The sequence below is a fragment of the Bos grunniens genome, chromosome X, assembly GCF_055505025.1.
Source record: "Bos grunniens cultivar Pamir isolate PY7600 chromosome X, Bosgru_T2T1.0, whole genome shotgun sequence".
In the NCBI taxonomy this organism is placed as follows: domain Eukaryota; kingdom Metazoa; phylum Chordata; class Mammalia; order Artiodactyla; family Bovidae; genus Bos; species Bos grunniens.
Window position 1 is genome coordinate 7,097,878 of NC_141194.1, and position 17,893 is coordinate 7,115,770.

Below are 17,893 nucleotides of genomic sequence, written 5' to 3' on the forward strand. Positions count from 1 at the left end.
AGTTATGCTCAAAATTCTCCAAGCCAGATTTCAGCAATACATGAACCATGAACTTCCTGATGTTCAAGCTGGTTTTAGAAAAGGCAGAGGAACCAGAGATCAAATTGCTAACATCCGCTGGATCATGTAAAAAACAAGAGAGTTCCAGAAAAACATCTATTTCTGCTTTATTGACTATGCCAAAGCCTTTGACTGTGTGGATCACAATAAACTGTGGGAAATTCTGAAAGAGATGGGAATACCAGACCACCTGACCTGCCTCTTCAGAAATCTGTATGCAGGTCAGGAAGCAACAGTTAGAACTGGACATGGAACAACAGACTGGTTCTAAACAGGAAAAGGAGTATGTCAAGGCTGTATATTGTCACCCTGCTTATTTAACTTATATGCAGAGTACATCATGAGAAACGCTGGGCTGGAAGAAGCACAAGCTGGAATCAATATTGCCGGGAGAAATATCAATAACCTCAGATACGTAGATGACACAACCCTTATGGCAGAAAGTGAAGAGGAACTAAAAAGCCTCTTGATGAAAGTGAAAGTTGAGAGTGAAAAAGTTGGCTTAAAGCTCAACATTCAGAAAATGAAGATCATGCCATCCAGGCTCATCACTTCATGGGAAATAGATGGGGAAACAGTGTAAACAGTGTCAGACTTAATTTTTGGGGGCTCCAAAATCACTGCAGATGGTGACTGCAGCCATGAATTTAAAAGACACTTACTCCTTGGAAGGAAAGTTGTGACCAACCTAGATAGCATATTCAAAAGCAGAGACATTACGTTGCCAACAAAGGTCCGTCTAGTCAAGGCTATGGTTTTTCCTGTGGTCATGTATGGATGTGAGAGTTGGACTGTGAAGAAGGCTGAGCACCGAAGAATTGATGCTTTTGAACTGTGGTGTTGGAGAAGACTCTTGAGAGTCCCTTGGACTGCAAGGAGATCCAACCAGTCCATTCTGAAGGAGATCAGCCCTGGGATTTCTTTGGAAGGAATACTTCTAAAGCTGAAACTCCAGTACTTTTGCCACCTCATGCGAAGAGTTGACTCATTGGAAAAGACTGATGCTGGGAGGGATTGGGGGCAGGAGGAGAAGGGGACGACAGAGGATGAGATGGCTGGATGGCATCACTGACGTGAGTGGATGCACGTGAGTCTGAGTGAACTCTGGGAGTTGGTGATGGACAGGGAGGCCTGGCGTGCTGCAATTCATGGCGTCACAGAGTCAAACATGACTAAGCAACTGAACTGAACTGATACATATGGGAGAATACATTCAGATTTTATGAAGTAAATTCATAAGCAGCCTTCTATTTCTCAATGAGAGGGCAGCTAAAGTACAGTAAATATTTATTCATACCCACACACTTTCCCCACCTGATGTGAAGAACTGACTCATTGGAAAAGTCCCTGATGCTGGGAAAGATTGAACACCGGAGGAGAAGGGGATGACAGATGATGAGGTGGTTGGGTGCCATCATGGACTCGATGAACATGAGTTTGAGTAAGCTCCGGGAGTGGGTGATGGACAGCGAAGCCTGGTGTGCTGCAGTCCATGGGGTCACAAAGAGACAGACATGACTGAGCAACTAACATATACATATGAACTGACATATACATATGAGAGAACACATCTGGATTTTTAAATTACATTCATAAGCATTCTTCACGAAAGGGCAGCATAAACACCGTAAATATTTATTCATACACACATATACATATGAGAGAATACATCTGGATTTTATAAGTTACATTCATTAACATTCTTCTATTTCTCCATGAGAGGGCAGCATAAGCACAACAAATATTGATTCATACACATATATACTCTGCAGAGTCCCTTGATCTGCAAGGAAATCAAACCAGTCGATCCTAAGGGAAATCAGTCCTGAATATACACTGGAAGGATTGATGCTGAAGCTGAAAATCCAATGCTTTGGCCACCTGATGCAAAGAACTGACTAGTTCTTTGACTGAATGCAAACTAGTGCAGCCACTCCAGAGAACGGTGTGGAGATTCCTTTAAAAAAAAACTGGAAATAGAATTGCCATACGACATAAACACCGAGGAAACTAGAATTGAAACAGACATGTGTACCTCATTGTTAATCGAAGCACTGTTTACAATAGTCAGGACATGGAAGCAACCTAGATGTCCTTTGGCAGACAAATGGATAAGAAAGCTGAGGTAAATATACACAATAAAATATTACTCAGCAAATAAAAAGAATGCATTTGAATTAGTTCTAATGAGGTGGATGAAACTGGAGCCTATTTTACACAGTGAAGTAAGTCAGAAAGAAAAACACCAATAGAGTATATTAATGCATATATATGGGAAAGATGGTAACGATGACTATATATGCGAGACAGCAAAACGGACACATAGAAACAGACTTTTGGACTCTGTGGGAGAAGGCCAGGGTGAGATGACTTGAGAGACTAGCACTGAAACATGCATATTGCGATATGTGAAATAGATCACCCATCCAACTTTGATGCATGACATAGGGCACTCAAAGCCGGTGCACTGGGAAAACCCTGAGGGATGGGATGGGGAGAGAAATGGTCGGGGTTTCAGGATGGAGAAGATATGAACACCCATGGCTGATTCAACTCAATATATGGCAAAACCCACCACAATGCTGCAAAGTGAGTAGCCTCCAATTAAAATAAATACATTAATTTAAAAGAAAAAGACCCATGTACATGCTGTCTACAAGAAACCCACTTCAGACCTAAAGACACATATAGACTGAAAGTGACAGGATGGAAAAATACATGCCATGCATATAGGAATCAAAAGAAAGATGGAATAGCAATCCTCTTATCATACCTTAAACTAAAGACGATTACAATAGTTAAAGGACACTACATAGTGATGAAGGGATCAATACAAGATGAAGACATAGCAGTTGTAAACATCTATGCCCCCAACACACGAGCACCTCAATACATAAGACAAACACTAACAGACATTAAAAGAGAAAGTGACAGTAAAACAATCATAGTCGACTTTAACACCCCACTCACACCAATGGACAGGTCATCAAAACAGAAAATTAATACAGAAACACATCTCTTAAATGACACATGAGATGAGATGAATCTCATTGGTATCTTGAGGACATGCCATCCAAATGGAGAAGAATACACCTTCTTCTCAAGTGCACATGGAACATTCTCCAGGATAGACCACATCTTGGGTCCCAAATCAAACCTCAGTAAAATTAACAAAATTGAACTTGTATCAAGCATCTTCTCTGACCACAACACTATGAGACTAGATATCAAGTAGTAGAAAAAAAAAACTGTAAGACACACAAACACGTGGAGATTAAACAACATGTTTCTAAATAACCAACAGGTTACTGAAGAAATAAAAATGTAAATCGAAAACTTTCTAGGAAAAAATGACAATGAAAACACGACAACTCAAAACCTATGGGATGCAGGAAAAGCAGTTCTAAGAGGGAAGTTTGTAGCAATACGACCCTAACTCAACAAACAAGAAAAGCATCGAATAGACAACCTCAATTGACTCCTAAAACAACCGATAAAGAAGAACAACAAAAAAATAGCCAAAATTAGTATGTGGAAAGAAATCATAAAGATCTGAACAGAAATAAATGAAAAATAAATGAAAGAAACAATAGCAAAGATTAATAAACTAAAAGCTGGTTCTTTGAGAAGATAAACAAAATTGATAAACCTTTAGCCAGACTCATCAAGAACAATAGAGAGATGAATCAAATCAACAAACTTAGGAATGAAAAAGGAGAGGTTACAACAGAAAATGCAGAAATACAAAGGATTATAAGAGACTATTATGAACAACTCTATGGCAATAAAATGGATAACCTGGAAGAAATGGACAGATGTTTAGAAAAACTCAATCTTCCAAGACTGAACCAGGAAGAAATAGAAATTATGAACAACCCAATTACAAGCTCCAAATCGAAGCTGTGATCGAAAAATTCCCCAAAGCCAAAAGCCCAGGACCAGGTGGCTTCACAGGTGAATTCTATCAAACATTCAGAGATGAACAAATGCCTATCCTTCTAAAACTCTTTCAAAAAACTGCAGAGGAAGGAACACTTCCAAACTCATTCTGCAAGGCTACCATCACCCTGATATGAAAACCAGACAAAGACAAGACCAAATAAGAAAACTACAGACCAATATCACTGATGAACATGGATGCAAAAAAATCCTCATCAAAATTTTAGCAAACAGAATTCCACAACACATCAAAAACCACGATCAAGTTGGGTTTATTCCAGGGATGCAAGGATTCTTCAATATTTGCAAATCAATCAATGTGACAGACCATATTAACCAGAGGAAAGCTAAAAATCATATGATAACCTAAATAGATGCAGAAAAAGCCATTAAATTTAAATTTTTAAATTATTAAATTAAAAATAAAGTTTAAAAAGAAATAAACTAAAAAAAGTTTAAAAAGTTGAAATAACTCAAATGTCCATCAACTGGTGATCAAATAAATAAAACATGCAATGCAAAATTATTTGGCCATCAAATGAATGGAGTTCTTATACAAGCTATTCAATGCTAGCGCTCTGAAATGATTATTTTAATTAAAAGAAGCCAGGAACAAAAGGCTGTGTATTGCATTATACTGTTCATGTGAATGCATATGTCCCAGATTAGGTAATGCTCTAAAGACCGAAAACAGAGGAGTGAATGAAAGGGCCCAGATGAAAGGGCAAATGGAAAATGTCTGCCAACTGGAGAGTGTTTCCCATTGGAATGATGAAAATATTCTAGAATGAGGCTGTGGTTATGGTTATTCAACCTATGAATAAGTTACAAATCAATGAATTATACAGCTTAACTAGTAAATCCATGGTACAGGTACAACATGTCAATAAATAAAATGCTTTAAAAAAAAAAAAACTACTGAAATTAACTTCTATGTCCAGGAATATTATCCTTCAAAAGCAAAGGAGGAGATATTCTCATATCAACAAAAATTGGGGAATTCATGCTCAGCAGATAACTTGTCTAAGAAATGTTAAAAGAAGTTATTGACACAGGATAAGATGATATTGAAGAGAAACTATGAGTTAAGAAAGACTGTTATGTTGAAGTTTGACAGAAAACACCAAAATTCTGGAAAGCAATCATCCTTCAATGAAAAGTTAATTGAAAAAATAAAGGAAGACAAATTGAAATGAAGGGGGTTTTCTTATTATTAATTGGTAAAAGATAAATGCTTGTTTGGGCTTCTCCATCTTTGCTTTTCGCCAATTATGAGTCTTCATAATTAAAGTGGGTTTCATGTATACATGATCTATTTTCACTCAGTGGTAAAAAATCCACCTGCAATGCAGGAGCCGTAGCAGGTGTGAATTACATCTCTGGGTCAGGAAGATCCCCTGAAGGACAGCATGGCAACCCACTCCAGTATTCTTGCCTGGAGAATCCCCGTGAACAGAAGAGACTGGTGGGCTTACAGTCCATGGGGTGGCAAAGAGTTGGGACACGACTGTGCAAGGCAACAACAGCAGACGTATGCCTAACAGAGACTCTGAAGATACTAAAAATAGATGAGAAAATTCTCAGCCTAAACAAAGGAAAACAAACAAACAAAAAAACCTAGATCATAGAGCTGAATTATGAAAGGTTTTAGGCAGTAAAATGTCTCCCAACAGTAGTGTAAACAGTGTGTTCCACACAGGAGAGAGGAGTAATTTTTAATACTCACTTAATAGAAAAATATTCCAGTTACATTCATAAATTAAAGGAAATGAAAATGTTCAGAAAACAAACATAGTATAAAATCTACTGATTGTTTTATGTCTAATTAAGACTGTAAAACTGTAAGGGAATTTTTAAGAAAAAATATCTGTGAAAGTTTAAGCAGCCCCCAATGAAAAGAGTTGGACACGACTAAGCGACTGAACTGAACTGAAGCAGCCCCAATGAACGTAACTTTATTTTCTTTTTTCCCATAGTCTCAAAATAATTGACAATTAAAGAATCTCACATTAAAACATATTTTTCAATTTCAGCAGGATATTTCATATTCAGATATAAGATTTTTCATAATAAAAAAGTTTGTACCTTGCAGTGAATATTTCGTTTCACTGATTTAGACATAAATAAAATCACATTGTGTGTCTTTGCCTTGACCATCTTTGTGGCATCACTGTGCATTTAGAATCAACTGTTTGAATGTGTGTCTCGTACGCAGGGTTATTGTTACCATCTTTCTAAATTCCATATATATGCATTAGTATACTGTATTGGTGTTTTTCTTTCTGGCTTACTTCACTCTGTATAATAGGCTCCGGTTTCATCCACCTCATTAGAACTGATTCAAATGTATTCTTTTTAATGGCTGAGGAATACTCCACTGTATATATGTACCACAGCTTTCTTATCCATTCATCTGCTGATGGACATCTAGGTTGCTTATTTTGATATATGGCAAAACCAATACAATATTGTAAAGTTAAAAAATTAAATTAAATTAAAAAAAATGAATGTGTGGACTGTGAAGTTCTCGGGTCATATACTCTTGAAGCCTAGCTTGAAGGATTTTGAGCATTACCTTCCTAGCATGTGAAATGAGTGCAGTTGTCCGGTAGTTTGAACATTGCCTGGCATTGCCCTTCTTTGGGATTGAAATGAAAACTGACCTTTTCCAGTCCTGTGGCCACTGCCAAGTTTTCCAAATTGGCTGGCATATTGAGTGCAGCACTTTAACAGCACTACCGTTTAGGATTTGAAAGCATTCAGCTACAATTTAATCACCTCCACTAGCTTTGCTCGTACTGCTGCTTCCTAAGGCCCATGTGTCTGCACTACAGGATGTCTGGCTCTAGGTGAGTGATCACACCATCGTGGTTATCCAGGTTATTAAGATTTTTTTAAACAGTTCTTCTGTGTATTCTTGCTACCTCTTCTTAATCTCTTCTGCTTTAGTTAGGCCCATAACGTTTCTGTCCTTTATTGTGCCTGTCTTTGCATGAAATGTTCCCTTGGCATTTCTCATTTTCTTAAAGAGATCTCCAGTCTTTCCCACTGTATTGTTTTCCTCTGTTTCTTTGCTTTTTTTCAAATCCCTTGTGAGTATACACTGGAAGTGACAAATAGATTCAAGGGTTAGATCTGGCACACAGAGTACCAGAAGACCTGTGGATGGAGGTTCCTAACATTGTACAGGAGGTGGTGATCAAAACCATCCACGAGAAAAAGAAATGCAAAAAGGCAAAGTGGGTGTCTGAGGAGGCCTCACAAATAGATGAGAAGAGAAGAGAAAGGCAAAGGAGACACACAAAGATATAGCCACCTGAAGGCAGAGTCCCAAAGACTAGCAAGGAGAGATAAGAAGGCCTTCTTAAGTGAGCCACCAGGGAAGCCCCTTATCTAGTAAAAGGGATTTCTCAGTGGGATCGCTATGCGCTCAGTCCCCGCCTATGGACACTATGTCATAGTGCCTCCTCCCCTCCCCAGCTGGGGGTCACCGTCTGCTAGTCTCAGTGCCTGGGGAGAGGGGGCACCCCAGCCTCTCCCATGGGGAAACCACAAACCTGAGAACCAACAAACCCGTCGGCCCAGATGAATTCGCCTGCGACAATGTTGGTATGGCCGGTGGCCGACCCTGGGCACTGGCCCCGCACCCATGCCCAAAAGCAGGGGAGCCCCCACTGGGTCAGCTTCTCCAGGGACCAGGCCAGGTGGACGCGGACAAACTCCAGGTTCTCTGAGTGCACTCACCTTTAATTATCCCCTCACACCCTGCAGTCACCGAGAGACACACGGAGGACCGAGGAGACCATGGACCCTGCCACCTGGCCCCAACTCGGCAGTCACCCACATTCAGTGGACGCGTGGACGGATGACAAGCCCCAAAGGACAGGGCTGAGAATAGCCTCCGCAACGCCCAGCTCCTCAACGTGCCAACGGACAGCCCCGAGGCGCTTCCGGTTCAGGCCGGTGACGTCACAGGATGCGAACGAGAAGCTGCCTTCGCAAGGCCCAGCTCCTCAGTGCGCCTTCCCTCAGCCCCGAGGCGGCTTCCGGTTCAGGCAGGTATCGTCGCAGGACGTGACTGAGACGCAGCCTCTGTGATGCCCAGCTCCTCACATGCGGCGTCCTTCAACCCCAAGCAGCTTCCAGTTCAACCCGATGACGTCGCCAACAAACCCGTCAGCCCAGATGAATTCGCCTGCGACGGTGTTGGTACGGCGGGTGGCCGACCCCGGGCACTGGCCCCGCACCCATGCACAAAGGTAGGGGAGCCCCCACTGGGTCAGCTTCTCCAGGGACCAGGCCAGGTGGACGCGGACAAACTCCAGGTTCTCTGAGAGGTTGATGCCGGCCACCATCAGCCTGCCTGGGACAAGAGAGGGGCTGCTGTTCATGGTGCCGGCTGTGGGGTCAGCCGCCCACGTGTGCGGCCACTAACCCACGGAGTCATGTGGCCAACCAAACCGTGTGGTCACCGACTCACATGGTCCCCCACCCATGGGGTCACTACCCCATGCAGTGATCCCTTCACTGGCCACCAACCCCCGTGGGCACCCACCCATGGGGTCACTAACCTGTGAGGTCATGCGCTCACCTGTCCACATGATGACCGACTCACACCGTCACCCGCCCAAGGGGTCACCCACTCACCGGGTCAGCAACTCACATGGTCACCCACCCTGCACTCAGCAACTCAAACTGGTCACCCACCCACACAGTCACCCACCCATGCGATCTCCAACCAACACGGTCTCCCGCCCATGTGACCAGTAACCCATGGGGTCACCCACCCATGTAGTCACCCACCCATGTGACCCCTAACCCATGGGGTCACCTGCCCATGCAGTCACCAAGCTGTGCCATCACTCACCCAGACTCTGGCCTCCGCAGAGGTCAGAGATTCAGATATCCGACAGAGACCAAAGTTCAGACAGCAGGGGCTCACAGGGGTGTTGATTCATGAATTTCTCCTGTTACAGAGGGCAGGCGGGCTGGACAGTGACCCCAAAGATGTCCATGTCCTGGCCCTGTGTGGTGGACACAATAATGTCCACATGGATGTCCACATCCTGTCTACATCCTGACCCCCTGTGGTGGACACGGTAACGTCCCCAAGGATGTCCATGCTCTGGTCCCCATGTGCTGAACAGAATAACGTCCCCTAATACATCCTGTCCCATTTCTCCACTTGAACCCAAAGCCAGCCCCATGCACTAGGACATGCATGTGGCCAGGTGTCCTGGTTTGAAGGCAGCACTCCCCTGGGTGGCTGCAGCTCTTCATGAGCTCCAGGTGGTGGACGAGGTCTCTGGGCTTCACCTGGTTCCCCCACCAGTAGGGGATACCGGGCCACAGTTCTGCATGCTGACTCACGGATGCCTCGTCCTTGTACGACAGGATGACCTGATGGCCCTGGGACCACAGCTGGTGCAGAGTCAGCATCTCCTAGGGGGAGAATTACCCGGGTGCCTGTGAGACATGTGCACAGGGGTTATTGGGGTGCCTTGTGACACAATGTGTCAGTTATTGGGGGTGTCCGAGAAGCTACAGTGATGTGTGAATTATTAGGGTGTCTATGAGCAGTGATGGGCTGGTTATTGGGTTCTCTGTGAGAAGAGACAGTCATGGGTGGGTTATTGGCATGTCTGAGTAGAGACACTAGTGGGTCGATTACTAGGGTGTCTGAGTGGAGACAGTAATGGGTGGGTTATTGGGGTGTCTTGAGCAGTGATGGGTCGATTATTGGGGTGCCTGAGTGGAAACAGAGGTGGATGGATTATTGGGGTTTTTGATAGAAAATGGCAGGTGGATTACTGGGGCATCGTGAGGCATGATTGATGGATTTTGGGGGTGTCTGAATAGAGACCAGGCAGGGTGGATTATTGGGGGTGCCTGTGACCAGTGATGGGCTGGTCATTGGGGTGTTTGAGTGGAGACAGTGGTGGGTGGATTACTGGGGTTCCATGAGCAGCATCACCTGGTGCCTGAATCAGCCTCACGCAGTGAGCGGATAGTCTGATTACAGTGAGGCCTAGTGCTCCCACCACCCCCGCTGCCAAGAGCATGGGGAGCCTGTGGCCCCTGCTCACACCCCATGGGACACAGCATGTCCCCAAAGATGTTCTTGATGCAGCCCATCAGGTACTCGTGCAGGTCCTCCATCACGCCCTTGAAGTTCCTGCGTGCCAGGATAACCACCTCCTGGGGGTGGTTCTCCAGCCACTCTGAGATCTCTGTGAGCATGTCCTGGGTGGGGGTGGGGTGAAGGGCCTTGTAGTGAGAAACAGAGGGTCATGGGTGGGGAATTCCCCCAGCACAGCCACTCTACAGACAGGTTGGGGTGTCCTGACACACAAAGACATAAAGCATGATGCCTGCTCCCAAGGGACCCAGCCTCTCTTGAGTGGCAGTGGGGAGCCGTGGCATTGCTCTGGTGTGCTGGTGTGTGTGTGTGTGTGTGTGTGTACGCACTCCGGTAGGTACAGGTGCACACACAGGTGTGCATGTGTTCAGGGTCTGTGTGTGCACGGATATGCATGTGTGTGTGCATGCACAGCAGCAGAGAGCATTGCTTATAATATTGTGTGAAGTCTGTACTCCAGGGAGCGTATGAAGCCAGCAGGGTACATGCACACTGAGGCCCAGGACAGAACCTCCAGACCCCAAGGGTCTTTAGGTTCTGTGGTGGGGGCACTGGGGACCGAGGCCAGAGTGAGACATTGAGTGACTTGGCCAGCAGCCGAGAGAATGGACTGGACACCCCAAAACTAGACACAGGAAAAGACGTGTCAGGGACCTGGTATAGCCAAATTCTGGGAGACACCCCAGAGGCCAGGGGTGCAGTTGTGAGTTTAGAAATGCACGTTGGTCGGGAATTCTGAGTGACTGATGCCAGAGGTCAGCCCTCTCATGCCTAGAGTGGACGTGTGTCTGTCCCATTAGAGGTCAGTGTCTTCTAATGGGAGTGGACCTGTGTTGTCCCCTTAGAGGTCAGCCTCTCCTGCCTGGAGTGACTGTGTGTCCATCTGAGTGGATGTGTGTCCGTCTGAGTGGATGTGTGTCCGTCCCCTTAGAGGTCAGCATCTTCTAACTGGAGTGGACCTGTGTTGTCCCCTTAGAGGTCAGTGTCTTCTTACTGGAGTAGACCTGTGTTGTCCCCTTAGAGGTCAGCCTCTCCTGCCTGGAGTGACCACACGTCCACCTGAGTGGACGTGTGCCCATCCCCTCAGAGGCCCTCCCCCTCCTGCCTGGACCAGACGTGGGTGTCCCTGGCTGGCGGACCCCCCCGTCCGTACCCCTGCCCCCACCCCCACCTCCATGAGGGCTGTCATGTACACCATGTGGCCAGAGTGCAGATTCCTCTCAGTGCCCTCTTCCATGTGCACCATCTGCAGGTCCTCACGCCAGCATCCTCTGTGTGCAGGTGCTTCACGATGCTCAGCACCTGCACACAGAGGTCGGTCATCTGTGCTGGGCACAGAGGGCAGCCCCCCACTCAGGGGCTGGGCAAGCACTGAGGACGCCCAACTGAGGGCCACGTCGGCCACTGTGAAATCAACCGTGTTGGTGCTGCTGGGGTTGAGGCACTGCTTCTGGGAACAGGGTCCCCAGGGTCACTGGTCATGTGGAGCACAGAGCCCAGGTCGAGATTGTGGTCTTGGGGGGGTGTTCCTGCAGAGTCCAGCCTCACGCTCCTTCAGGCAGTCCCTGGGTGGAAGCTCCCTGTGGGTTCAATGCCAAGGCTCCATGACACCCAAGCTGGACCCTTGGACATGAGAACACACTAGACCCACAGAGGTCTGTGCCCACGCCCACAAACAGCACTAGGAAAGGCAAGAAGGAATCAAGGGAAGAGAACAAAAGGACGAAACATCTGTCCATGACACAAAGAAGACAGGAGAAAGCAAAAAATAACTTTAACGTACATTGAAAAGTGAAAGTTGTTCAGTTGTTTCCAACTCATTTTGATCCGGTGGACTATAGCCCACCAGACCCCTCTGTCCATGGAATTCTCCAGGCAAGATTACCGGAGTGGGTTGCCTTTCCCTTCTCCACATCTTCCCAACCCAGGATCGAACCCACATCACCCTCATTGCAAGCACATTCTTTACCAACTAGCCACCAGGGAAGCCCTAATATAAATTCGTAGCAGAAAATGTACTGTGTTCTCTACAAGGAGTCATAATGGAAAAAGAAAAAAACATAAGAATAAAACAGTGGGGAAGAAAATAATAGATTCTCTCTATCCAAAATAAAAGAAAAAGCAGAAAACTAATATTAACATAAACTAGTAGCAGAAAATGGTACTGTGTTCTCTATACAGAGTCATAATGGAAAAAGAAAAAGATATAAGGATAAAAAAATGGGAAAGGATGTCACAGCCCCCCTCCTCCCTGCAATCCAAATTAAAAGAAAAAACAAAGATTCATATGAGTATTGTCAGCTATTGTCAGGCACTTGCCATCCACCTCTACAAGGATTAAATGAAGTGCTGCTGCAGCCGCTGATCTTAAACACCCCCTGAAAGACCACCACTTGTGCCCCCCAACCCGCACACACCCAGGTCTCTTTGGGAGCCATACCACTTGAGACCATGGCACCGAGGTCCCCCAGTATGGAGGGGACTCTTCCCTGGAGGGACACAGAAGAGAGGGACCCAGCACCAAGGGACCCTCCGAGCAGAGGGACCCCAGTCCTGCAGGACTCCCGGGCTCTGGTGGACCCCCTGCTGCTCACTCCCTCCTCTGGGTGTGAGCTCTTAAGGCCAGGCTTAGGCACCTGATGCAAGCAAGAATGTAGTTGTTCCCATTCCAGCCCTGGCTCTCTGCCAATCAGATCCCCTGAGAAGGATTCCAGCAACCAGGGACCTCCCAGGAGGAAGCAATCACACAGGTAAGAGCTGTGCTTGACAGCCTCTTGTCCTCTTGGGAGGACCAGCCCAGGAGCAGAAAAACCAGGAATATGAGTGCCCCTCAAGTGCGGGTACAGGAAGGCAGGGGCCATCTGTCCCGCCCAGGTGGGCCCCTGCTCCTGCGGGCACCTGAGCCCAGATGGGTTTTCTACCCCATCCTGCATCCACCCCCTGGGTAATGTGTGTGCCAGTGACAGGACCACTGTCAATTGGGTGCCCCCTCCCCACAGACAGGGCCCCCACCATTGACTCCTCTCCATCCTCCACAATGACTGCATCCCACCCCGGCTTCTCTGCACCCCATAAAACCCCCAATCCACCCTGGAGAAGCACTACAGGGGAGGGGTGTGAGTGCGTGCGTGTGTTCTCAGTCACTTCAGTCGTCTCGACTCTCTGTGACCCCATGGACTCTAGCCTTCCAGGCTCCTCTGTCCATGGGACTTCCCATGTGAGAATACTACAATGGGGTGCCATTTTCTCCTCCATGGGATCTTCCCGATCCAGGGATCTAGCCCGGGTCCCATGCATTGCAGGCTGATTCTTTACCATCTGCACCACCAAGAAAGTCTCCCTGGAGGGGGTGCTGGGGTGCAAACGTAAACCCACCTCAGAGGACATGGGAACTCAGCTGTTGCTTATCTGGGACCAGGAAGGAGCTCTAGTGTCAGCTCAGCTGCACAAAAGGTGGGACCCAGCCTCCCCCTTCCCCTCCCAGACGGTGATGCTGTTAGTCCATGGGTCCCTGTTCTGGCTTCAGGCTGGTTCTACAGTAAAGCTGTGTCCTTTCCTACCTTTCTGGGAGGCTCTCTGGGTGGGGAAGATCTCCTGGAGGAGGGCATGGAAACACACTCCAGTATTCTCGCCTGCAGAATCCCATGGACAGAGGAACCTGGCAGACTACATTCCATGGGGTCGCAATGAGTCAGACATGACTGAGCGACTAAACAGCAATTCTGCTTTACAGCAGGTTTGTTCTCAATCCCGTTTCCCCAAGAGGAATAAGGAAACCGCCCCCTGTGGGTGACACTAGCGGCTGGAGCTGGGTCCAGGGCCCGGGCGTGCCCGCAGACCCTCACCTGGGTGGTGGACCTCTTGAGCACCACGGGCAGGGTGACACATGGCAGCACTTTGCCCAGAGTCTGCAGCAGCCTCGACTCCTTGTGAGAGATGGGTGACTTCTTGTTCAGGCAGTAGGTCATCATGCTGTGGCTCCCTGCAGGCAAACCAGGTGGGGGACACATCACCCCCTGAGCCTGTCCTCTGTGCCCCCAAGCTGCCCTAAGGATGCACAGCTATAGCGCCGCGGGGTATGGCGGAGTCCCGAAAGTCATATCCACTGAGTCCTGGGAACTGAATCTTGTCTCGAAATGGGGGTCTCTGCAGAAGTGAGAAAGTGAAAGTCAGTTTATTTAAGGAATCCCGTTTTCGGACAGGAAAGGCTTAAAATGGCTTTTGATTTTATGGTTTGTTGTTTCCCAGGTGGTGCTCGTGGCAAAGAGCCCGCTTGCCAAAGCAGGAGGCGTAAAAGATGCAGGGGTGATCCCTGGGTTGGGAAGATCCCCTGGGAAGGGAATGAGAACCTACTCATTATTCTTGCCTGGAGAATCCCATGGACAGGGGGGCCTGGCGGGTACAGTCCATGGGGCTGCAAAGAGTCAGACAACTGAGCACAGACAGACCCTCTCTAGTTACAAGTACTTTGAAGTTATTCATAGTATTTTCAGGCTCTTTATGACGCCAATGTTGTGGTCACTGATGTGTGGTTTCACTTATTCTTTTCCCTTTTAAACCTGTGTGATCTGTTTCAGAGACAGTGTGGAGAGGTTCACACTTTAGCAGTCACCTGGGGACAATCCAGAAATCCTTCGCTTCTGTCTCTGAACATAGGTTTGGACTAGATTTATTTCTTTCTCTGTTTTTCTTTTCTTATTTATTCTCAGGGTCAAGGGATGGGAAGGAGGATTTACAAGTTCATAATATAATTTGATTTGATGATGTTATGGAAGAGTAGATGGATGGGTGGATAGATAAGTGGATGGATGGATGAATGGATGGTGAGTGGGTGGATGGATCAATCAGTGGATGGGTGGATGATGGATTGGTCGGTGGATGGATGGATGGATGGATGGATGCTGGATGGGTGGATTTATGGATGGATGGGTGGGTGGATGGGTGTGTGGTTAGATGGATGGATGAGTGGATGGATAGGTGAGTGGGTGGATGGACAGATAGGTGAGTGGATGGGTGTGTGTGTGGGTGGATGGATGGATGGGTGGGTCAGCAGCATGTGGTCCATGCACACGGTGTATGAGTCACCATGAAAAGGAGTGAAGTTCTGACACAGGCTACATCGTGGATGGACCTTGAACACACGGTGGTCAGTGAGAGAAGCAGACACAGAAGGACACATTTTACGTGTCCATTTATAAGAGATGTCCAGAACAGGCAAATTTACAAAGACAGAAGCAGATGAGTGGTGCCCGGGCTTGGGGGAGAGGCATCATGAGTTATTCTGTAAGGGGTACAGGAAGGAGAGTGGCCAGGGGCCCCTCTGTGGTCCTGAAGACTCGGAAGCCTCCTCCTTGTGGGGCCCCCACAGCTTTCCCCACGGGAAGCACCTGGAAGGGCCGAGAGACTGGGTCCACGGTTCCCTGTCTGCTCCACACTCTCAAGGGAAGAGCCGTATGGAGGCTCCTCCTCCCAGGCAGGGTGGGGTGGCCAGCATAGAACCCCACAGCTGTGGAGAGGGTGAGAAAGAGTCTAAAGCTGCCTTCCATAGAAAACAGCACTTCCTGTTTGTCCAACTGTCCATGTGTGCTGCCAGCGGGCAGTGCCCAGGGTCACAGAGCCAGGGCAGGGCCCAGTATCTGCACGGCCAGAGGAGTGCCAGTGGAGAATGGGGCACGTCTGCACCTTGAGGAGGTGAGCAGAGTGCTGTCTGGCAGGGACCCTCCCCTCCCAGGCCACGGTGTCTGGTGGCCACCCCTCAGATGGCCTGAGCACAGCAGTGTCACCCTGGAAGTGCCCGCCTGCCTGGTCACCACTGGCCATCCCCAAATCCAGATGCCTGCCCATAGCTGAGTTTTGCAGCACTTTTTGCAACCAAACTGGCTGGAGTCAGAGGTTCCTCATTTTAATTAGATAGTTCTGGTACCACTTATCGAGTTGTTTTGGGGGCGGGTGGACCCCTTAAACTTTGGGCCCTCCAGGCTCACGTGCAGAAGGTGCTGCACAAGCTCTGATGGAAAACGTGGGTGGAAAGGTGAGGGGTCCCCAGGAGTAGGACAGAGTGGCTGAGAAAACACAACCCCGCCCCCCAGGGAGGCCGGCATGTGTCCTGAAGGCAGGCTCTCGAGGATTCTCGTACCTTCCGGGTTGAATGGGATAAAGTGGACAGACAAGGGAAGGTGCTGGTATGTGTATGTGTGTGTGTGCAGTATGTGTGCATTTGTGTTTGGTGTGTGTGTGTGCATATGTGTTTGGTGTGTGTGTGTGCATGCGTGTGTGTGTTCAGTGTGCCTGTGTGTGCCTACATGTGTGCATGTTTGGCTCTGAGGCTTCCCACACTTGGACCTGTCTTGCAGCTGCATCCCCGCTGAGCCGTGCCTGCGGGGCCTCACCTGGGTTGGAGAGGTGGTGCAGGGGCATGTCTCAGAGCTGAGAACTCAGCACCGACATCCAGTTGGCGTTCACCTTGGTGGCTCAGGAAGGATCCGGGCAAGCTCACCTGCCAGCCCATTGGAGGCCCAGCCTGGGCAATCTGGGGGAGGAAATGGGGTGTTGCATAATGAAAACAGGACATACAGAAGACCCGGTGCTGGCGGCGTGGAGGCGTGGCTCTAAGGAACTGGTACCTGTGGACTTCTCTCCAAGAGAAAGGAGGATGGGGTGGTGGAGAGGGGAGAAGTGCTCTAGAGACAGAGAAACAGACACAGAGAGAAATGGACAGAGACATGAAGAGAGACAGACAGTAGGGCGAGGAGGCAGAGAGACACAGAAGTTTAAGTGGGGGTTTGAGGAGGAGCAAGGGAGCAGGGAGACAGGGACCAACAGACAGACCCCAGCAGCTCAAGTCTGCTCTCCCTGAGGCTCGAGCTGGCGACCTCCTCCAGAGGGTCCCCCTTCCTCGCACTGTGCACCAGCCCCCTCCTCTTGGGCCTGAGAGGGGCCCAGTTGAGCCTGTGGGCTCCAGGTATGGGGGCTTCCATCCTAGGGGCGATGGAGCCCAGGCACAAGGTCACACGCCCTTCACTCCCCAGAGGCGGTCTCTCCATCTGGTGGGTGTTGTTGCAGTAAAAGTGACTGGATAGGCTCCCAGGATGAAGCACCCACCTGAGCAGCTAAGAAGCTGGGAATGCCTCCAGTCAGGGTCTGAGTGTCCCCTCTCTCCTGTTATGGGTGGGTGTCCTGGTGGTCTGCATGCCATCAGGACTCCTTTCATGGCAAACACATGCCTGGACCTTTATTTTTGTGTTTACTGCTCTCCATGGACAGGGGTTGTCTCTATTCTTAGGGTCCCCTGTCTATAGTAATAGTCCCCTTCTGTTGTCATGGTTCCCCCTCTACAGTAATATTCCCCTTCTATTGTCATACTCTCCCCTGTACAGTGATAGTTCCCCTTCTATAGTAACAGCCCCCTCTAATATCATAGTTGGAGAAAGGCATGGCAACCCACTCCAGTCTTCTTAGCTGGAGAATCCCATGGACAGAGGAGCTTGGCAGGCTCCATGCGGTCAGTCCATGGAGTCACAAAGAGTCGGACACGACTGAACGACCAACACTAATGTCATAGGGTTTAGAGTAATAGCCCTCTATTCTCAAAACTTCACTTCTACAGTAACTGTGCTCCGCTACTGTCATAGTCTCCCCTCTGTAATAATAGTCCCCCTTCATTGTATTACTCCTTTTCTATTGTCATAGCCCCTCTACAGTAATGGTTCCTCTTCTACAGTGTTAGCTCCTCTCTATTGTCATAGTAGCAGTTTC

General features: G+C 48.1%; 1 protein-coding gene and 1 pseudogene across 2 annotated transcripts in view; one reads left to right on the plus strand and one right to left on the minus strand.

The window, feature by feature from the left end:
* Positions 1–1,674: 1,674 nt before the first annotated feature.
* On the minus strand, positions 1,675–16,646 carry LOC147339734 (PI-PLC X domain-containing protein 1-like; annotated as a pseudogene). Its single transcript, XR_015159022.1, has 7 exons — positions 16,528–16,646; positions 13,984–14,120; positions 11,310–11,440; positions 10,088–10,242; position 9,654; positions 9,254–9,441; positions 1,675–8,358 (listed from the first exon to the last, which is right to left on the minus strand). The product of XR_015159022.1 is annotated as a PI-PLC X domain-containing protein 1-like (transcript).
* Positions 7,771–17,893, plus strand: part of LOC147339735 (uncharacterized) — a 36,302-nt gene continuing 26,179 nt past the window's right edge. Inside the window, exon 1 of the mRNA XM_086387931.1 lies at positions 7,771–8,258. Coding sequence (XP_086244057.1) covers positions 8,249–8,258 — 10 coding nt within the window. The 5' untranslated portion in view covers positions 7,771–8,248. The remainder of the gene's footprint in view (positions 8,259–17,893) is intronic.